Source organism: Phalaenopsis equestris, unplaced genomic scaffold (assembly GCF_001263595.1).
Source record: "Phalaenopsis equestris unplaced genomic scaffold, ASM126359v1 Scaffold000002, whole genome shotgun sequence".
NCBI lineage: Eukaryota > Viridiplantae > Streptophyta > Magnoliopsida > Asparagales > Orchidaceae > Phalaenopsis > Phalaenopsis equestris.
The window spans coordinates 44,361,822-44,385,680 of record NW_018164444.1 but is presented as its reverse complement, the minus strand read 5'-3'; the positions used below and the strand labels follow the sequence as shown (position 1 = coordinate 44,385,680).

Genomic DNA, 23,859 nt, shown 5'->3' with positions numbered 1-23,859 from the left:
ATATATACGCTATGGGACTTCTTCTTTGCTCTACTAGGGTCTCCGCTCATGGCGAACCCTAGCTCGAAACAGACATCTGTTTTTGTTCGCTTGTTTCGATCCTTTCTGTCTTCGTCTTTGGCTCTGGCTGGTGGAGGAGTTCATGTCGTTGAGCCTGCTCACCTGCTGCGTCGTCGGCTCGTCGAGGCGTCGTCTGCTGCGTCGTCCGCTCCACTGCTCCGCCACAATTTCTGCTCAACTACTCGACTCAACTGCTCGCGCACCAGTTGCACCATTTGCACCATTTGCTGTAGTGCTTGTGTGAAGAACACTAATGGCTTCAGGGTTTTCCTATGTTGCCTCCGTCGCCGGTGATAATCCCACCAAACTCTCCTACGCTACAGTGGTTCACAAACGCAGCTCCCCTTTCCATTTCGCAGATAGTCCGGTATTCCCGCAGATGTACCACAATTTTGTTGCAGGAAATGACGATTACAATCTCATAAAAAAATAGAGAAAAAGGAAAGCAAACCATCTCTGGCACTAAAATTTCAACTCATGAAGGAAAATATAAATTTACACTAGTTGGAAAGTTCCAATTAGATTGCCCTAAGATGGAGATTATCAGAAAGGTTTTTAAATATTTCAAACTGGTTGGAAATTGGCAGGTGGGTCATTTCGACGGAAGACATGTTATGATACAGCTGAGCATAGAAGAAGGTTACACGAGGATTTTCTCAAAGAAATTCATCACAATCAAGGGCAAACATATGAAATTGCTCAAATGAACCCCTAATTTTGATCCCAGTCAAGAACCTCTAATTACACATATCTGGTTCTCATTACCTAAACTCAAGCTTCAATTCTTTAACTTATCTATCTTATATGCAATTGAGACTATCCTTGGAAAACCTTTGCAGGTAGATCTACCTACAGTTCATTTCTCAAGACTCTATATTGCAAGGATTTTGATTGAAAGAGATAGTACACTACCAGATGTAGAAGAAGTCTGGCCTGGATCTGCTCACAATGGTTATTGACCAAAATTATTATAGAACAAAAATCTTACTACTGCAAGCACTGCAAGATGTTTGGACAATCGCAGGACAAATATTTCAAATTGCACACACAGTTGAGAACCAATAGTTAAAAGCATGAACACACTATTAGTGCATCCCATATGCCTGAAAGCGCTCCCAACAAACCTGATGACAGCCAATCTGAGGAGAGAATCACCACAAGACAGTAGTTAGTGTCTGCCTCCGGGATCCCTTCTCCTGACCATACTACAACGGATAATGTTTGAACCAAAAATCAGGATAGTCTCACAGCTCCTAAGCTCCTATTCAGGCCTATTCAGGAAGCATCAGGTGCAGAGGTAAAAATTCACACTTCAAATACACTAGAACCTATCGCGGTGGCAACGACTGTCTTTCCTTCTACTGCGGTTCTAATATCAAATCAAATCGATGATCACATGAGCCAGTCTTCAGATGAAAAATGACAGATTTACATTTCTTGGAGGAACAAGAAGGCTGGGGGCACACTCCAACTTGGAAACTTAATGGATGATACTTTAATTACTCCGGGCAATGACACGCTCTTCAAAATTTGTTATCTGGCTCCGCTCCTAAAAATAGAGGAGGCAGAACTAAACTGACTCGTCCCTAACTACTTGTTTTCTGTATGTTTTAAATTTATTTTGCTTTTTATTGAGTCTATCTGTATCTTTTTTTTTTGGTCTTACTGTACTTGTATTGTATGGGCAGGGTGCCTCTTTTGGGCTCTCTCATACAACCTTTATGCATTCTTTCTATTTCAATAAAATCAGCCCTTGGGCTTTTAAAAATATACACACACAAAACACACACACGCGCGCGCGCGCACGCACACACATACAGATATATATATATATATCACACAATTTATATATGCATGTGTGTTGTGTTTAGGTAATTAATGTTAATGAAAAGTATTATTGGATCAGGATTCAAACAAACAGAATTTCAACTTGGAGGGGAGAAGGAGACAAAGCGTACGAGCTAGAGGAGGAAGATTGACCCGAGCAAACTTTAATAAAGGAAGTTTGGGTCATATTATAATTTGAGAATAAATTTTAATAGCAAAATAAAGTTAATTAGAATTTCATAAAGTAAAACAATGGAAATTAAAACTAAAATAATGTAGAGTTCATAATTAATTAAAATAATATGAATAAATTAAATTTTAGAAATATGTATCATTATTATTATATGCATCAATTTTAGAAGAGTTAAGATCAAGGCAAATCCAAGAAAAAATAAATTATCATGAAGGAAAATCCAATTACTGAAATCCTCTTTATTAAGAGGGTATTTAGTTATTTCTGTGTTTTTATAATTCTGACTTGTCATTGAGAATCATTCTATGTAAAACTGAATTAAAATAGTTGTTAGAATTAGAATTAAAACTAGAAGTCATAAAAGTAAGAAGAATAAGGTACTCTTACAAATAGATTATAGATTAATTTGAGTAAATACAATTGTTTTACTTTGTAATAAACAACTACATAAATTATATGTGATGTTGTTACACCAAACATATGAGGTTTATTTCACCCTCCATGCGTCGTTGGGCTTCAAGCCAATATACAAACCAACAATATTTTCAAAGGGCTTGATATTTTGCAATTGCATACGATGTCTTATTGCTCTTCTCATCTATTAAAATGAGACTTGCCGCCTTACAATTGCACAAATCTCAAAATTTCCAAGAAGGTTGAAGTTGTTGCTTACCGCATAACATAACATGTAAAAGGGTATGTTTATTTCTTTAAAATAACCAGTCAAGGATTTCTAAGATCCATCATGGATCTAACCAGACTTTGATAATCTTAGAAATAACATAACCAAGTTTAATCTAAATAATATACTTTTATATGTAAGAGTTCCTTACAGATATTTAACCTAACATGACACTGATACAAAGTTATATAATAGAAAAATAAATCATTATTAATATAATAAAAACTTACATGATGAAAGATTTCTACAGACTATGGCGACTAAGATGTTCAAATTTATTCTAAAAACTTGCACACCAACACAGGAAAAATGTCCTATATATAAAAGAGGCTATTCCAAACTAAATTAAACATAATTTAAAGTAAATGTCAACATGATAACACATTAGACAAAATAAATGACTGAAAAGTATAATAATTGAGGTCCATTTTAATTAGTGGAGCATAAAATAATTGAGGTCCATTTTAATTCTAACAGTGGATGATCATTACCACTAATTGATACTTCTAATTCGATAATTCTCACCATCTCTATTTGTCAGCTGTTAGAACTCTCTCGTATCTTCCCAAGGTCTCAAAATTTTTGAACTTCCGCATCTGATCATATGGGCTATTAGCAATTCCATGAGCAAGTTCTTCATGAGCCTAGTCTTCCAAAGCGCCCATGGATTCTTCATCACTGTTTCTTTGGATCATTGGAATTTGAAATAATTTCTAAAACTAGTTTTTTCCTCTCAGTCGATTTGGGTATGAAATTTGTTCAAAATTTTTATAATTCTCATTTTAATTTGATTACTAGTTTCATGGGAATATTTTCTTTCAAGTCTCTCAAATATTTGCTAGGAATAATTTTTTACAAAATTAACATAAGAGATATGAGCTCTCATTTGCTTGCAAAATAATATTTAATTTATTTTAATTTTTTTCTTTTTTATTTATTTGAAACCACCATTTTAATAAAAATTGTCTTTGGAGACAAAGTAAATAAAATTGATATCTTCCCGGAGCTACATTCCAAACCTATATCCGAGGAATTTGAAAATTCATGAAAAATAAGTTAAACATTACCCTTGTGCACCATTGCACTAAATTTTCATTTGGAATGAACATGATTTTTTAGAATAATTCTACCCATGTATTGTAATTGACTTTTATACTTTTAGACATTTTCTAACTTCACACCAAAATAGTTCCACCATCGGTAGAACCAGAATAAAATAAGTTAAACATTCTAGGAATATTTTATTTTAGAATGTCATAAATAAGGCTTTCATCATTGCAAGAGATACATATGTAATTAATAGAATTTCTATTTTGGAAATTCGATGATAGAATTATTGTTCTATCCTTATATGGGTTTAATCTTCAATTCATGTGATAGATTATATTATGTATAACGTGTTTGCTACATATAATATCTTGTTCTATATCCTTATAGTTATTGTGTATTTCTACACTATTTGATTGGACTAAAATTTCTTCATAAACCTCTCAGGTAAGATGAGATTCATTAGGGAATGGTGCTTTTCCTAAATATCTTTTAACTAAGAAATCAATAGCCTTAATATGACTATCTTCTAGATTAATTTACAAAACATTTTGTTTATCTTTTTTGTAGAGCAAGTAAATTCGCTGGAAGCCATAGTTAGAACTTCCTTGATGGTTTCAGGTAATTGATTTGCTCCTGGTGATTTTCCAGAATTTTATGTGGGAGCCATACCAAAAAAAAAAGAAAGGTAAAGAAGAGTTAGCTATGGCAAAAAAAAAGAAAGAGAGAGAAGCTAAAAAAAGTTTTCAGCTCAACAACAAAGTAGCAAATGCCACTGGAAGTAGGAATTAAGGGTCCATTTGGTTGCCTGAAGGTAGAAAAAAATTTAAAAAATATAAAATTTGCTAGATTTCATAGTTGGAATCTGAAATAAGTTTCTATCTACGAGCAACCAAATGATCCCCAAGCTAAGAAAGATAATCAAAGTCCCTGCATAAGATGGAAAGCTTGGCAAATAATGAAGAAGGATAACCTCAAAACCAAGACTTTGAGATAGATGTACAAGTTACAAAAGTGAAAGGTGAGACATAGACTGAAGGCACAAATCCACCAAAGTAGAAATTTTAATATCACAGATGAGATCAACACTCTTACTAGCCGCAAGTATCAGATGCTTGGAAAAAATGCTCGATAAACTATTGGTAATTAACCAAAACTACCAAACCTGGACTCCAAAGTTAATTGCGATGTAATTTCTTTAGCTCCTTCTTACCTGAAGCAAATCACAATCAGGATTTAGCAAAATGTATAAATAGATCAGAAATAATCCAAGAGAAGACCTAGCTTGTCTTAGTCACTGAATTCTTTTCCAAACAGTAGTTAGTCCACAAGGATGCAGCCACTAGTTGATTGCATCCCCCGTGGCAACGTGTATGAGTTTTAGCAGTGTTCCAAGTGTATAACAGAATCACAAACAGTTTAAGTGCATTTTAAGAATAGTAGTTGAGCATTCTTCCTGATTGCCAAGGAAGCTGCCAACAGAGTTTCTGCTAAGATTCCTCTTCAACATATCTTCTGTTGGAAGCATTTTCTTTTTAATTTATAAAGAAACCATTTAATTTTGAGGAGTATGATTGGCTATATATAATCAATAGCTGACTGTACTCGCAAATGTATAAATTCCTCTTCAACAAGTTTTGATAAATTTACAGTTCACAATGCAGACGTTTATTTGTGACCATCTCCATAGCTCCAAATCTTATCTCCCATCGGGATCAAGGTTTACCAAATTGCATAGAGGAATTTTAACATAGCTCTTTTTCTATTCTTACAGTCCAACAGCACAAATGAATTCCCATTGTCACTGCCATGCTACCAAGAAATTTGGATCCTGAGTTTTATCAAAAATAAAAAGAAAATAAAAAAACAGAAAGAAAAAAAGGAAGAGGTCATTAGTGGTATGTTACATATCCATTTTTGGTCAACTTCTAGAAATGCAGTTCAAAGGCTCTAGTGCATTGTGCGCATCTTCCGAGAGGTACGCAAGCTTTCTTCTTTTCAACCACTAAATATTTATAAGGATATTTTCAGGTAGTTTAATCTTTACCTAACACTTTCCAAGTCAAATCATGTTCATTGGTTGAAAAACTAGTGCCCCCAGCCAAACCATAACCTTGCCTTTGCAAACTCACAATTGACCAGAGTATCATTCCACGCCCTCAGAAAGTAGCTTTCAGTTCCAACTAGCCATGCTGACATCTAAAAAAAATCTGTTGACCAATAAAAAATAAAATAATCTAAATGGAAGTGATTGGGATGGCACTGGGTCCAACATAGCATGTTGTTCTTGAGTGGTCTAAATTGATGTTCTGGGAGTGGTCATGATCATCCCTACACATTGGTTTAAAGCTGTCAACCTTGGTCAACAAGGTCAGAATAAGTCAACCAAGAAAAACAAAGTCAAATCATGTTAGATGATGCCCCTTAAGCCGAATGGATCAATATGAGTCTAAGACAACAAATTCAGATCTAAGCAACCACGCCCAAAATTGAGAAATCCAGCATAGCCATCTGGAGTTCTGCATATTGTCTATGCATAGGGGACCAAAGTGCGGTAAAACTATTACAATTGTCTTAATAATGGACCATATCGTATCTGGCAGTTCCTTAGTTTGTCACAACATTCAAAACCCACCAACTCTTCTTCTCCTTATGCAAAGGGATTTTGGATTCACTCCTTCAAGGAGACCTAGAGCCCTTCCTTTCTTTGTAAAATCCCCCATGGTGCTTGTAAAGATAGGATGTCAAGAAGAAGAAGAAGCCCTATTTTGCAACATCACAATCATCCTCATACAAGATATGAGGAATATACTTCGAGCTCGAGTCTCCTCTTATCTGGCCTCTCTTGTTTCTACAACCTGTTCGATGTCGATCTTTGATTCATATGGGTTTTCCTTCAAGTTCCAATAAAGTTAAAGCCAATGAAGCCGCCTCTACATGCATGCATTAGATCAGTTTGTAGGTTCCTACATTAATATTTCCTCTACTCAACCATTGAGGGTGTGCTAGGATCATAGCCACTTAGATCTTTAAATTAAAAGGGTCAATTGATTATGTATGCAATGCTCATTTTGTTTACCTGATGGGAGCTATATGAAAACTAAGACCTATGGCATAAAGAGTTTGTAAAATTTAATAAAGATCACTTGCTTGGCAACCCCACTCCCGACCCCCCAAACCACCACCACAACTTTAAAAAAGAAAGAAGAGCTTAAATCAATGAAGTTAATTGGCTCTGTCTCTCTGGGCAAGATAGTGTGGCATTCAAATTTGCAACATCAATAAATGTCTTTCTAGGTGTCCAGTTGTCTTGTGAGTGAGCCCTACCATGTTAGACAGTACCTTAGCTAACCAACACTCATTCAAAGCCTCAATGACTCATTTTCTCCCGACGTAAAAGGATATTGCTTCCAGATCTTCAAGAAGGTCTAAAGCCCGCCCCCTTCCTTGGAAATCCCCTAGGGAACAGAGAAAAGATAAGAGATCAAAGAGAAAATGTTAAAGCCCTACTAGTGCAACATAGCAAAAATCATTCCACAACAAATAAAAGGGCGTTCTACGAGATCAAATATGCAGTTATCCAACCCCTTCTATGCTTCCACAGCCGTTTTATTGCTAATTGTTGGTTTGTGAGGGTTTTCCATCAATATACCTTCAAGCCTTAGTAAATGAAGTCGCTACTACTTGCATTTGCTAGCATCAGCATGTATGTCTCTACATTACCAACATCTCAACTCACCAGTTGAGAGTTTCTAGGCGTAAACCCTTCAAGATAAAATTAAAGAAGTCAAATCATACATGCCTCTCTTAGAATAATGGTGTGATCTTCAAATTTGCATCATCTATATATTATGCCATTTTAAGCATAGCAATTGTAACTTAACACACTCTTCATCCACCCCCTCCCCCAATTGGACTACGAGAATGCACTATTAAAATTTCTAGGGAATGCTAGACCTAGCTGACTACAGTTGAACTAAAGATCCATGGAATCAAAGAAAATAACAAAAAAAGCCCAATTTATCTCTCCAATGTCTCCAAATAACTTTAGCAACAAAGAATTTTTTTTTAAAAAAAGTGAGGAAATCTCTAGTGAGGACTAAAAAGAAAATCCCAAAGAGAAGATAGAGAAGATCGGCCACTTAACATATTTATTAATTTTATAAATGTTTTCCAATTGCTATAACCTTTTTAGCGAGCAATAGCTTCTCCAAAGTTATTTGTACCCCTATACATTGAATGATCATTTGAAGATTTATTAAGGACTTGGTTTTTAAATAATAAAATCTACTAAAATTTTCTACCGTTATTAAATGTGACCATTTCCAATTGATACTAGAACTAGAATGTCAGTCCAGCGGATATATCACCAAAGAACCCTAACTGTTTAGATATATCCCCAAAGAACCCTAATAATATAATGTCAGTCCATAACCCAAGAATCTCCAACATTTTTTGAAACAATTTACTCTCTGAAAATGTGATATTCCAAAAATGATCATCAAAGTTTTGATATATCATTAAAAAAAGAGCTCTAATCCTATAATTGGATAAAAAAACAGGATAAAACTTTTTTAATAAAAACTCTAAATTTTTCCTAGAAATTAATCTAAAAATATATATATAAATATTTTGATCATAAAAGTTAATACATTCAAATTTGAGAAAAGAAAATGGTACATGAACTAAATTAACAAAATATGTAACATCATTAAAAAATTGCCTCTATTATAATCGAAAACTAAGATGAGAATCAATAGTTAAATATCAAAAGAAGCTAGGAATTTGAGTGTGATACTGGAATCAGTTTAGGAATTAATGGAAATGAAAGCAAACTTTTATTGATACTAAATCAGGATTACAACATGACTCAAACTGGAAAGACAAATACAACGACATGACTCTCCGGCTAAGACTGGAAGAAAAGATCTAAGGGCGGTGGTGGCGTCGGCGGAGTGGTAAGGGAGCAGATTAGGGGCGGAGGCTGTGGAGTAGGTTAGAGAGGGTGATTTAAAGGACGATAGGAGAATGCGGGAAGATTGGTGACCGAGTGTTGAGGTGAAGGTGGGATGGTTGGACAACATTGGTGTGCTGCATGAAATGGGCGGCAGGGTACAGAGGTTTAGGTTGGAGCGTCCGACGGCTAAGGGAGTAGAGGAGAAGGGGCAGAAAAGATGATAAGGGAAGATACAACACCATCTCACAGCAGAAAATAACCAAAGCATCACCAGCCATCGGACACAGCGCTAACAGGGAAAGAAGAAAACTCCAAGCGAAATTATGAAACATAAACAAGCAAAAACTAACCCTAATTTTAGAAAACAACACTTAAAAAGACTCCAATAGAAAAATAACAGAAAAGGAAGGCTCCAATAGGGAAATAATAGAAAAGAAAAGCTTCAACATATAAATTGGTCCAATCATTTGTGAGTCTGCGTGTCTCGCCTCTGCCGCTGAATACTCCCAAAGTAATCCACGGTCGATGTAATCAAATCTGAAATGGGGTAACAAGAACCTTCTCGGCTGGGGGTGCGTTGCAGGTAAGGCATGGATCGTGACATCCTAAAATGCCCCTGTCGTGTCTGTCTCATGTCTGGAATTGGTGTCTCAATCCTCTCATACCTCATTGTCACTAAAACTGGTCCCATTGATGTTGCTCTGCTGGTAAGGGCACCCGTGCTCTCGGGTTCCGCCGAAGGAAGTTGGATGATGCACTTCCCATCCTTGAAGCAGGATTATGTGCTCTTGAATCCATTGTGTTGAGTCCTCCTGTCACACTGTCACGGTCTCGAACAAAAGGTTGCAGACATCCGTAAGAAACACATCACACCACGCATGGTCCCGCAACTGGCCCCCAAACAAGAACTCTACCAAGCATCTCCAGTCGATGCTGAACAGATTCTCTTTCAGCCACATCAATGAATACGACCGGGAATGCCTCTGAGTCGTGTGACCCAATTTATTAACCATCTGTGTAGATGCCACGTTCTTATTGTTCCCTCCATCGATGATGGGAATGAATACATTCTCGTTCTCGATGCACCAGGTGTAGAATATATTATCACAAAACTGTTACGAATTCCTCGTATCAATATCAATCTGTAGGACTCGTCGAACTACGAGCGCTTCTCCTTCATCTGGTGGAAAATGATACACCTCACCTTGGTCTTCAGCTGTATCTTTGTTGCTAACTTCTTCCACGGCACCTTTGTTGCTAACTTCTTCCACGGCACCTTGATCTGTGGGGGTGACTACTTGGCTCATGGGACAACTAAAGGTTATGTGGTCGTATTCGTGACACCTGAAACACTTCCTGGCTAGTACTGCATTGAAGGAACTACCTTTATCCTGTTTATTTTCACTCTGATCCGGCTTGTCACTTCCTTGTCTGGGCTTGCTAGTTCCTCTCGAGATGCCCCTGTCGGTCGTGGTAGTTGTAGGTGACTGCTTAACTAAGAATGCTACCAGAAGGACGTGCTGCCTGCTTTGTTCCCATTGTCTTTCCACCTTGATGGCTAGAGTATGAACATCTCTAAGCGACAAATAAGGTTGCAGTTGCACCATGTTGTTAATAGCTAGTCTCAGGCCCCTAGATAACGAGCTATGGTATGTTCCTCTGGCTCGATTAAATCACACCTCATCTGCAACTAATCAAACTGCTCTATGAACTTCCTTACTGATAGATCCCTCTGTTGCAAGTGGTGGAGCCTCAGAAACATATCCTAAAAGTAATGGGGTGGGAGGTATTTCCTCTGCATCGCTTTCATCATCTTCTCCCACCTCATAATCTTATTTGTTGCTTTCCGTCTTCTCGTCTTTGTAGGCTCTCCACCACAAATGGGCAATTTTCATCAACTTGATAGCAACCAATTTGACCTTCTTATCTTCTGTAAATCCTTTTACTCGAAGATCCATTCAAAAGATTGCATCCAATCAGTAAAATATTATGTACCTATACCTCCATCAAACTTTAGAAGAACCACTTTGATGTTGAAGACCCTGTGCCCTCCAATTAATATCTCTTCTCTAAAACTCTCCCTATGTAAGGGATTCAAATACCTCTCTCTAGGCCTCATCTTATACTAAATTTTGAAACATTGTGGCATGTCTTCCTCATCGTTGAAATTCTCCCTATGGAAGAGATTCATATACTGCTCTCTTTCTCCCCCTTTTGAGTCTCCAGATCTCAGTCGAGAATAACCTCCTCATGGGTCATCTCATCAATCTCTGCTAGTCACTGTTGAAAACGACGCAGCTCTCGTCGTATCTTTTCCCGGGTGGAATCAAGCATATATATTCTTGGTGGCATGGTTAAGGATTGAGATTTGTGGCAGTGAAAAGGGAATTTAGTGATAGGAAAAAAATTTGAATTATGACGGATGCTAGGAAAACTCTAGGATAGGACTATGGTTGGTCTTGCTCCAACACCAAATGATACCGGAATTAGTTGAAGAATTAGCGAAAACGAAAGCAAAGTTTTATCGAAACTGAATTAGGGTTATAACACAACTCAAATTAGAAAGGAAAATACAACGACACAACTCTCCTACTAGGAATAGAAGAGAAGATCCAAGGGTGGTGGTGGCGTCAGCGAAGTGGTAAAGGAGCGGCTCTGGGTCGGAGCCTGATGAGTAGGCTAGAGAGGGAGATTTGGAGGCTGGTAGGTGGGCTAGAGGGGGACAGCTAAAAGAATGCATGAAGATCGGTGATTGTGTGTTGGGGTGAAGGTGGCATGGTCGTACAACATTGGTGTGCTGCAGGAAAGAGGCGATAGGGTGCTGGGGTGCAGGTTTGAGCAGTCGGTGGCCTGCGACTAAGAAGAGTGGAGAAGGGGCAGGGAAGACGATAGAAGAAAATACAACACCACCTCAGAGCAAGATACAGTCAAAGCACCACCAGTCAGATACAACCCAAGTAGGGAGAGAGAAGACTCCACAAGGGAAATTCTAAAACAACAACAAGCAATAACTAACCCTAATTCCGAAAAACAACACTTAAAAGGACTCGAACAGAGAAATAACAAAAAAGAAAGGCTCCAATAAGGAAATAAGAGAAGAGAAAGGCTCCAATAGGGTTATAAAATAAGAGGAAGTCAGAGAAGGGGCTAGCAACATTGTTGCCCCTTCTAATTGACGCGCCATCTAGTTGGGGCCTAGACCGGAGCTTCTATGAACTAGTGTTGCAGGTCCATCTGCCAGCGGGTTTAGCCGGCTGGCCTCTTAGCCCCACATCAGAGGGGTTGTCAAAAATATAGATTTACATTAAGTGTGGTCTAAACCTCAAGGAACTACATGATATTTATCCAATAGACAATTTGCCCTTGATCCTATCAAGTTGACTATGCAGCTAAGGGCCCGAGCCGCTTCAACCAGCCATAGTTGTTGAGGTGATATAAATCATGCTCTTAGTCTGTAGAGTCCCAAACAATTGGGAAAATCAAAACTTACAAGAAAAAAAACAGACAACGCTAAAGCAATACAGGTGTCCCTTTGAAATGTCACCAATCCAACATTTATAAAACATGATAACATTCAATTGGCAAACTATCTCATGATCCCTTAATGCATACTAAATTAAATAACATCACAGTCCCCAAATAATAAATCTTTAGAATATTCATCTCAATATGAAGCATACTACTGTGTTGGCTCTTATTCCAAGTGAATATTTGTAAAGCCAATCAAGCCCCAAATAGGGTTACAATAGAAAGAATTACTCAAAAAATCTCTTCTTTATATTCATAACATGGGTTTAAATAGGATATTACGAAGTTTTACAAATAAACCCTTGGACTTCTTCAATATTCTCTTAAATAAAGTCCAATTCTCAACACTGAATCCACTACACCCATCTTGTCACATAACCTAGACAAATCCAATGAACTAAGTCCATTAGAGAAGCAGAAACCACTTGCTCACCAGTGGTTACATGACTTAACTCTAATAGCATGTTATTTAACTTTTCCTTAATGAAGAATATATGAATCTCCACATATTTGGTTCTATCGTGTTGCATCGGGTTGTTCGTGATGCTGATTGCTGACTTGTTGTCGCACCACAACTTCATTTGAGTTCCTTGGTTCACCTTGAACTCGACCAACAAGGCCCTCAGCCACATCGTCTAGGCAAATCCAAGACCATGGCACTAGACATTGCCTCGACTGTTGATCTCGCTACTCTAAACTGTTTCTTGCTCTTCTAAGAGACCTAGTTGCCCCCTACGAACATGTAATATTCTGAGGAGGATCTTCTATCATCTGCACAACTTGCCCAGTCAGCGTCACAAAATCCCTCAAAGTTTGCATGCCCATTCTTTCTAAAGATCAACCCCTTCTTTGATGCACTCTTCAGATATCTCAAAATATGATATTATATCCACATGGCTCTTCCTTGGATCACGCATGTAGCAGCTCACCACGCTCACTGTAAAAGAGATGTCAGGTCAAGTGTAACATACAGATCAAACGACGCACCAATTTCTAGTGCCTCTCATGATCAAACAGCTCTCCTGCATCTGCACTCATCTTGACCTTCTGGTCAATTTAAGAGACTGCAAATTTGTACCTGACATGCATGCTTCTGTGAGGAGATTTAGCGCATACTTTCTCTGAAACAAGATCATCCCCTCAGGTCTACGTGTCACTTCAATCCCAAGAAAATACCTAAGCTATCTAATATCCTTCACCTCAAATTTATTGTCAAATCTTACCTTTAGTTAGGCAATTTCTATCTCATTATCACCAGTGACAATGATGTCATCAACTTACACAGTAAGTATAATGTGACATTCATGTTGTCAAAATATCACCGTATGGTTTACATTGATCTGTTGATATCACATATCCACCATAGTGTTTTAAACTTGTCAAATCAAACTCGAGGAGACTGTTTCAAGTCATATATTGACATCCTAAGTTTACACACCTTGCCCACTGTCTGGACTGTATTGAATCCTGGCAGTATCTCCATATATACCTCCTTGAGTAACTCACTATGAAGAAATGTATTCTTCACATTGAATTTGTATAACCTCCACTCACCATTCACTGCAAAAGAAACCAGTGTTCTCATTGTACTCATCTTGCTATTGGTGCAAAAGTTTCATCATAGTCAATGTCATATGTCAGATTGTACTCTTTTGCCACCAGTTATATTTTGTACTGCTCCACCTTCCCTTATGAAATTTGCTTCACTATGAAGATTCGCTTGCACCCAACTGCTTTTTTTTCCGTTAGTAATGACACTATCTCCTATGTTCAATTTTTATCGAGAGCCCTAAGCTCTTTATGCATAGTAGTTTTCCACTCGGAATCCTCCTTAGCTACCTGCCAACACTTTGGTATAGTGACAATATCAAAAGATGCAATAAATGCACTATGTAAATATGATATGTTATAATATAAAACAATGTTAGTAATGTCATATTCCCACCCAAAAATGATCAGAAAGATGTCTCGCATTGTTGCGAGAGATCCTCCTTAAAGTTAAGGGTTAGGAGAAGAAAGAAAATGAATTGTATCACCTAGGAGCTTCGAGTCTGAGGTAGATGGTGTAGGTGTCTCAAGAGTTAGAGAAGACCAGGACAAGGGACTGACTAGCACAAATGGCACTGCAAGCACCGTTCCCTCATTTTGCTTCCTTATCCATGTATACACTCTTAGCTCACTTTTAGCCTGAATCCCACAGCCTCTGGGTTCACTCTCATTTTCTGGTTCCTCAAGTGATTCATCCTACAACATAGGACAAGAGATTGCTCCCACGCGTACCACTTTCTCATCATTTCTACTCACCCTGTCTTGCCTCATATCTCCAATGGCAAGTCACCGAAGGGTAAGGTCACCTCCTGGGTGTAGCACAGTTCAAACTTTCTATATGACACATCCATGCTCACAAATAATCTCCCTATCAAGCTCCAACAAATGTACCCCTTTTGGGTAACAGAACATACATTCCACAGCTTTGGGATCCAGCATCTCTAGCGATGATCGATTATCCTTCACAAAACATACACATCCAAACACTTTCAATTGGAGGATCCCACCATCATCTCTTTTTAACATCTGACAAGAGGACTTCCAATCCAACACCCTGATGACATGCTGTTGACCAATTGAGTAGTTGTCAAAACTATTTACCCTATAAGTGCTTTGGGACATTCATTGTGATCATCATGCTTTGGGCAACCTTTAGAAGGTGTCTATTTTTCTTCTTTGTTACTTCATTTTGTATTGGTGTGTATAAAAATGTAGTTTGATGTTGCATTGCCTGGGCTGACAAGTATTCTCTAAATATTTTGTTGGTATACTCTGTCTTATTATCAAACCTCAATATCTTCACTTCGACATCATATTGAGTCTGGATTGCCTTGTGAAATTCTTTAAAGCAAGCAAACACATCATCCTTACTTTTCATCAAATATAATCAAGTAAAACAAAAAAAAACAATCAATAAATATCACAAAATATCGATAACCATTCATAAGACTTAATGAACAAAGTCCTCAAACATTATAATGAATCAAGTCAAAACACCAGAAATCATATTCCCATAACTGATATAAGAGCTCCTAGCAAACTTGTCAAACTCACAAGCATCACAAACAAGATTTTCTTTATTTGTCTTTTCATACAAAGAATAACACAGTCGACTCAATAAACTTAAACTCTATACAAAGAATAACACAGTCGACTCAATAAACTTAAACAAGAGTGTCACATGCATCTGTGATGTTGCAGAACCACATCCTTTACACTCTTAGATTCACCTACTTCACTCTTTACCATAACTGTCCAAGCTGACTCCATCCCCTCCTAAACCAAGTACCAAAGTCCACTATGCCACATTTCGGTCCCAAGTGTCCGGCCCGTCCATTTCTCTTAGAAGATCGTCTTAGAAATATCAAAAGAAACGACACATTTTAGTTGGAGAATAATGACACTAATGGATAAAAAGTTCATTGGCAAAGAAGCATGCAAAATATTTGACGAAGTCATATAATTGGTACCTCTTAATATACTCTTACCAACTACAGATTGTGTTATATCAACAACATTCTGGATGCTCTTCAGTACTGCTAGGGGAGTATAGGAAAAAAACTCTCTAGCAGTACCTTTCGCATGTCAAGATGCACCAGAATCTATCATCCATTCTAATGATCCTGTGGTGGAAATAGAGGCAAGGGCATGTGTATCACAAATACCTTTATCAGAGTGAGCATAAGTGACAATGTTACCCTTTGTTGACGATTGGTTTGAAGCACCCTCAGCCCCATTTTTGCTATTTTCTGCTTCCTCCTCAACAACTCCAGACACTCATGATCTTCATTGGTAAAAATCACACATATCTCTCTCTCCTCTGCTACCATCAAATTTGCCCGGTAACCCTTTTTTTATCTTTTCGACCACCGCAACCATGACCATATCCTCCACCCTGTCCACGTTGGCCTGCTCTCTTTCCTTAGGTGGCCTAGGGCAGGCCTTGCTCAGATGTCCAACTTCACTACAGTTGCGAGTCTCCCCCTGAACACCTATCATACTCGACCTCGAGACAACAAATGTTGATCGTGCACCCGAAAATCCACTCGTCTTAGAGTTCAACTTCATGCGACTATCATCCTAAATTATTACAGCAATGGCCTCATCAAATTTGAATGTGAGACATGGACTAACCATGCTTGCCCTTTTGCTAAAGATTTTTTTAAAAAAATCAAATTTTAGTTGACTAGAACTCATAAAGAAGCTGATGTTATATCAATGTGACCAAAATATCAAGCTAAGTGTTGACCTCGCTTCCGGTCGAGTGCAGTTTTCCCCTCCTCAGTAGCCTAGGATCTAGCTGTAGGACATTTATTTCTGTCGACTGCTCCTAGAAAACTAGTGAATGAGCCCTCCCCGTTAGCAATTCTGAACTTTTCTTCGCTCGACTTGACGTTCCATATAGTAGTTTTGACCGCTATTGCTTAGCAGGTAAGACTACTCTGAAAGAACTCAGGGAGTATTCCTATAGGACTGCCGGCCTCAGGATTGACTATACTCGTTGATTTGACACCACCGTCCTCTGCACCGTCCTATTTGATTGAACTCATACCGTAACTTTGATAGGATTCGAACCGCGACGCATTTTCACCCGATCAACGACGAGGTTGCCCAGGCGACTCCGGACGACGAAACGGACTGCGTCGATGCGTCTGAAACATCGATTTTGCCAACGGGGAACGTTCGTTTCATTGCAACGGTTCGTCTTGGGGAAAATACATACTTAAATGTTAATTATAATAATAAATAATATTTTATTATTATTATTATTATTATTATTATTAACTTATACTAAAAATCATTAACCTAATATTTTCCCCTCTTCCGTTTCTTCCTCTCGTGCTCATAGACCTCTGCCCTAGCCACGGTTCGCTCGGTTTCGCCTCTCCTTCGTGCCGTCTTGTTCCCGCGCTCAACTTGCGCACGCGGGACGATCCCGCGACCCATCCCTTATCGTATCTCATCCTCTGCCTCCCGCACGCCCGTATGGAGGCGTCTGCTCCTCTTGAGCCATCAAATTGTATATGATCTCCTAATCATTCCTTCTCCTGATCTCTGATCTATATGAGGCTTTCGTTGGTGCGTTTCAAGGGGCCGGAAATTTTCGAAAGGGAATACTCTACCAAATTTCTTTCTCACTTTCTTCTTTAGTCCCTAGTGCTGGGGTTGACTTCCTCTGGCTGTTGAAGAGGAGTGTAGGTTGTGAAGTATTCTCTTTCTAAAATCACTGTATTGCATTCTGGTTTAAGGAGGTACCTTCCTCCCCCCCTTTGCGCCTTGCTTCCTTTCGGTTTTCTCTCCGCCGAGCCACTGAGAATAGCTCTGTTGGATGGTACAGCATGCTAGTTTATTATTGCGCCTATACTTTGAGATATTTATTACTTGAGCATGTAAAAATAGAATGGCAGGCATATTTTAGGGGCTCGACATGGTTATTTGCTTAGGAGAGTGAGAATGTGGCATGTTATTAGCTTCTCTCTTTTCTTTTTTTTTCTTACTTAAAGCAACTGGAAATGTGATGAATATGGGCTATGAGATAACATATGCTCCTCTAGAATACATGTTGAGATGCACTATGAGGCTTTTTTTTATTCACTCTTGCTTAGCATGAAGTATTGGAAAACTTGTTTTGCTTTTCATATATATGTGGAAATCGATTTTTGATTCCCTGTGGCTTTTCCTGGCCTGAAATGCATGCTATCAAAAAATTTTAGGTGATTTGGAAAGCTCTGTAGCTTGCTTTGAGGGCTTGGTTTAGCTCTTCGTGAGGCATCTTCCCTGCTCAAATATCTGTTGGAAATTGTTGCATGCTTGGAATAGTTAGGTTGGTGGCCCAAATATGCTCTCTATGTTGTTCTTCTTATTTAAGATGTATATTGGCTCCATATCTTGATGTTTCAAAGACATGCGGGTTGGTCCTTGGATTTGGATGGCTCGGTTTTACCTTAAGGTGGCTGGAGTTTTAATTTCTGTTGAGAATGGGCTTTTGGTTTTGGCTGAAGCTTTGTCCTAACTGCTCGAACTTTACATCTGGGCCTTGAAGGGTTCGGTTTGACTTTGTTTGGGGGTTCGGTTTGCTTGCCTTAGCTCCTACCCAAGAGGTAGCTTGGGAGCTTTATTTAGTTTGTTCTTAGTCCTACCCGTGAGCTTGTTGGTAGGTCATTTGGTTTGGCTTTGGCCCCTGCTGGGCTTGGTTTTGGCCTCTTGTGAGTGTTTTTGGCTTAAATATACATATTGTGGAGGAATTTATTTTGATTTGGAGGAGTTCCATAGCTATTCTTGTTTGAAACATATGGTAGTCCTATATTTTGATGTCTTGAGGGCATAGAGATGTTTTCTAGTCTTAGTTGTGGCCTGGGTTTGAACCTCAGCTGTGGCTCGGTCTGGCCCTGGCTGGGAGCTCGGTTTTGCCTTGTCCTGCCCCTACCCGAGAAGTGGCTTGGGTTTTGATTTTTGTTGGCCTTAGCTCCTACCCGAGAGCCTGTTTTGGCGTACTGTGTTGTCCTTATTCGAGAACTGTTAGCTGGTTTTGGTGGATTGGTTTGAAAGTTTGTAAGGCTGTAGTTTTGATATTTGCTTGGTTTCTAGCCGTGGGTTTGTGATGTGGTTGAGTTAGCCTCCCCCTTTGGTCCTACCCATGAGCTCACCATTGAGATTTACACCTCTTGCAATCCTTACCCGTGAGACCTATTTGAGGTTGTTTGGTGTGATTTAGTCCTTCTTGTTCGGGCTTGAACTACTTAGATGACTTAGATGATTGTAGGTTGATTGAAATTATGATTATATTTTGCACTCTCTTATGTATATCAAAGACCCTTATATAGCTAGTTTGGCTTGCCTTAACCTTGGCTTGCCTTATCCTCTTGTGTCTTGGGTTGCCTTGGCCGTGAGCCTCTCTTGTTCTTTGGGCTGCCTTAACCGAAAACCTTGGTGGTTGTTTCCTCTTTTTTTTTTGACCCCGACAGTGAGCATTTATTTGGTTATGCGAGAAGATTTTAGGCTATTGGTTAATTCGGGAGTTGGGAAATATTAATTTTGATATGGGTTTGGATACCGACGTTAGAAAGTCATTTGTGTGTGATCGTCACATTGACTTGGGTTAAGTCACTTATAAAAACGTGAGAAAGTGATATCCTTCTAGATTGATTCAAGGATCTTTGGGTCTTCATTATCTTTGGGTCTTCAATTCAAGGATCTTTGGGTCTTCATTTTCAGGTCTTTTCGTTACGAGTTTTGAGGGCTGATTCGTCATCCGTCTTTTCAGTGTTTTAGGTGGATCAGTGTCTCCTCTCTCACCCCATTTTTGTTACTTTTTTTCCTTGCTTCTTAGTTCGGTTTTTTATGTTTATGTCTAATACATAAGTGTCCACGTATAGTCTTTTGCTATACGTGAAACAATCAAGCAAGGTCGCAAGTAGATCGGTTTTGTTTTGGAGCTTAGGGCGGTGATGACAAAGGCACGCCGGAGAAAGAGCAGAATGATATTTCATCCTACGACATCAGAATCCGATTCAGAAAAACATCAGGATCCGATTCAGGAACCCGGTGAGCTATAGGATGACAGTATCATTCACCGACACAAGACTAGCGGGAGTTGACCCGAACCTTCTTAGGTTGTTGGTAGTTTTATGCCCGACAGCGCGATCAACTCGTGGAAAAATACTTTTCAAAATTGATAAAAACAAATTTGATAAGAACAAACACACATTTTTCTAAAACAAAAATATATTTTTCGCTACATACAAAATTGATACAGCCCACTTTTCGCATGTTTGAAACATATGTGCATGTTGAAAACATAAATTTTAAATATATTTTAAACATTGGTTGTCCACCTATTAATCACCTGTTTAGGCTAAAGAATTGAGTGGCAGGCTACCTGTTGATCACCTGTTTTGGACACCTTTCTAGTTGAGTGGCGGGCTTTATACATCCGGGTGACCGAGTAGCCTTCGACGACCCTCGAGTACTAATATATAGTTGAGCCTAGCCCCGACCCGAGTGCTTGCGGTCCCCCTCTTTTCGGACTTTTTCATGTCTTTCTTAGAATTTTTGGACAAAGTACTCGTGGTCTCTTTCGAGATTTTCCCGTGTTTTCTATGATTTTAATCGATTTGTCGATTCGTCGATTTCCTCGCATTTCTCTTGCGTGAGTCTTTTGATGAACTTTCTCGAGATTTATGGACGATGCTTCTTTAAAGCATTTCAGTCTGCTTCCTCAAATTTTGTTGCTTGCACCAGTTGCATCAATTACACCTAAAGAACAGCGGATCTCCCAAGTATACAGGTCTGTTTTATGTTTACAGCATGTTATTCTCTTATAATCACTTCCCTGTTGTACATTTTACTTTTATTTACATCGCATGTTGTACTGTTTTCTTTACTGCATACTCTACTGTTTGTTCTGTGCTACATACTCTATTGTTATGCTATACACTGTACAACTTCAACATGTTATCCATAAAATATTTAAAGAACTACAACCATAGGGCTGCTGGATTTGACATTATAACCAGACACCCTAGAAAGCTTAAACTCGTCACGACAAGGAGCTTGGAACTAGCGCGGTGGGCAGCACGACCATCTTCAACAGCAGAACATGTCTTCCCCAGCTAAATCATTCTTTTCAGTCTTGTGTTTATCCCTCGGGATAGATATAGGGTTTGAGGTAGAGTGCTCTTTCATCTATACTGTGAAAATTATGAGGTCAGTTTGATTTTATATTTTTCTAAACTTAAATATATATGTAAATTAAAACGTCCTTCCGAAGCGGGCGAAGGGATTTCGATTCAGATGACCGACAGCTTCCTACGGGCAACTCCCCCAACCCAACTTTTTATCACCGATACTAAGAATGCCAACACTAGTAAGGATGTGGTAAACACCTTCAAACTAGGGGTTATGCCTCGCACACACTATTGCACCACACCGTACACTTAAGGTCAAAGATCATTATGATCTTTAATAGTCATTTACTCGAGTATGTGAGAGTATATATAGCATATAAAGACATCAATCCTAAAATTAGTAAAGGCTTGCCAGAAAATTTTGCTCCCTGAAAATTTTTTGAGATGAGATACCTATTAGTTGTTAATAATGACAAGTATAAATAAAGATGGATCAAGCCATCACAAGATAACACAATCACTAACTCATTAAAAGAGCTCCCAAGAAAATAAGTGTAATTAGCCACAGGGGCGCACTCCCAAGAAAATAAGTTGTTAAGTCAAGTTTGTAAGACTTTAATGAGAGAAAAATCTAAGTAGTGCTTATTCCCCGCTTAATTTACCTCTTAAAAAAATTACATAGAATATCCAAAACCAATGGGGTGAGTCTTTTTAAGGTTCCCTAGTCTAGGAATGTCCTCATCCTTATTTAGGGCATACCAAAATAAGTGATGGACAAAAAGCGAGTTACATAATTCCAATACAGATCAAAATACTTGTCTCTCAATGAAAAAATCAATACCAAAAATGGAATTTTTATGGTAGTTAAAATTCAAGACCAATAAGGGCTTCAAATAAGTAAAAATACGCAAAAGTTTTTCTTTCTCATTTTGTCAAAAGATAAAAATGTTGTAAACATAGGAATTTATAAAGCCCTTTACCCACAATCAAACCCCTAAAAAACATATGGCATAAAACTTCTAACATTTTATGTCAGCATGCTAGTGAATGAAATAAAAAGAAAGTGACTTGAGGTCCCCTTGTTCCAATATCCTCTTCCTAAAAAAATTCAGTACCGAACATCCTATTGATGTTGACTTTTTACCATGAGTATATACTTTTTATTGAACTTCATAGTTGTCCAATAATCAAAATAGCAATCAAGACTTTCAAAAAAAAAAAACACTCCCAATAGGTTCTATCAAAAACTTTTCAAAATCCAACTTCATGAGAAAGCCCTTTTCATTCTTCACCTTATCTTGGTGATTGATTTCTTGAGTGCAAACATTATGGCTAGAATGAATTTATTTCTTAAGAATATTTGAGATGAACCAATCAGAATATTTAAAATAGAGTTAAGACAATCTTCAAAATCAAACGAGTAACTCACTCGAATTCCTAGCAAGCTTCACATGCTTCTAGGTTCAGAGAGAAGTGTATAATTATGCCGATCTAGCCTAGCTCTTCCTAAGGATTAGTTAAGGAAAAGATGCAACCACTTCCCAAATATCTAGAAATAAGGATGGAGGGAAGCCATTAGGCCAGCCTCTAATCCGGCTCCATATGGAGGACTATCTGACTGATCAAATCCTCACTATAATTAGTCCAGAGATTTCTACAAATATTGGTCTTTAAGGATTTATTCTAGATAACCACTCCTATAAACGTTCATCAAAAGAAACACTGATGTCCTCCGCTTTGATATGGACCATATAAACATGCTGTGAACCACATCAAAATTTTACTACTATTATTTGGCCAAGCAGTGGGACGAGGCATTGTTATTTCTCTCCTTTCAAGCCAAAATGCACTAGACCTTCATTTCAAGCACCAATTCCCCAAGGTAAGCTTCCAAGCTTAACTTAAAATTTTCTCTGTCCAAACTGACGTTAGTAAATTTACCATCTTAATAGGCATGAATCTGCTACATTGCGGTTAGGAAGGTTAAATTCAATCATTATATTGTCTATAGATTGCAGAACTCTTTGTTGAGCCAACAAGTGATAGCTTTTCTAAATCTGGCTAGTCTTTCGAAAATTCTTTAAGCAAAGTCAGAAGGCATTAATCCCTAAAACCTCGTGTATAAGCTACTTGAACCCCACATGTTTGACCACATTTTCTCTAACTAAAAGCAATTCTATCTGTATCAAAGGCTGGCTTAAGCCCTAGATCTAAGCAAACAATCCAAAGTGTTCCTTGAGACTACGGTGGCAGAAGCAAAGCAGAAAAGATTATTCCAGTTAGTGTTCATTAGCATTCTCACCAACTTTGGCAAAGAAGGAATAATGATATGACTTGATCAAGCAGAACTTTTCCATTGAAGGAATCATCCTATTATCAAATTGCATAAAAGACAATAGCCACTTGGAGATGTATTGGCAGATATGAATCTTGTTACCACCAATAATGACAACTTGAATCTTGTCATTAAAATGCAAACTACGATTAGATATCTTCAAAATTTTGATTACAACCTCTACAAATGAACATGATTTATTGCTTTTGGTTCTAAGATGCAACCCTGTTCCTGAATGATTTCCTAGGATCAGGGGCCTCGCAAATCATCCCCATTGGGTAATGCATGAGCGTTTGCTTCCCTAGCGTAACCACGCCACTGACGCGAGAAGTCTATGTCATGCGAGACCGCGCCAGGCATGGTCCGAACCACTAGGTTTGAACGATTTGGGGCCAACATGCCCTCCTGCTTGCTTGAGGTTGCCACCCACCCTATGGGGGCTACTCCTTAGTTAACATAATATTAGATATGTTGTTTCTTTGTGTTTTAGGTCATCTTTGTTGGGTTTCTATTCAAGATAGTCGTCGGCGTACAATTTTTTTCTTTTTAGAGATG

The 23,859-nt window shown here is 38.3% G+C and overlaps 1 protein-coding gene across 2 annotated transcripts in view; it reads right to left on the bottom strand.

Moving 5' to 3' along the window:
* The window catches only part of LOC110020824 (vesicle-associated membrane protein 714), a 67,260-nt gene that overhangs the window by 8,342 nt on the left and 35,059 nt on the right, over positions 1-23,859 (bottom strand). Inside the window, exon 4 of one of the 2 annotated variants that reach the window (XM_020719091.1) lies at positions 4,975-5,022. The exons of the other annotated variant lie outside the window; for it this stretch is intronic. Coding sequence (XP_020574750.1) covers positions 5,019-5,022 — 4 coding nt within the window. The 3' untranslated portion in view covers positions 4,975-5,018. The remainder of the gene's footprint in view (positions 1-4,974; positions 5,023-23,859) is intronic. 2 annotated transcript variants of the gene reach the window in all.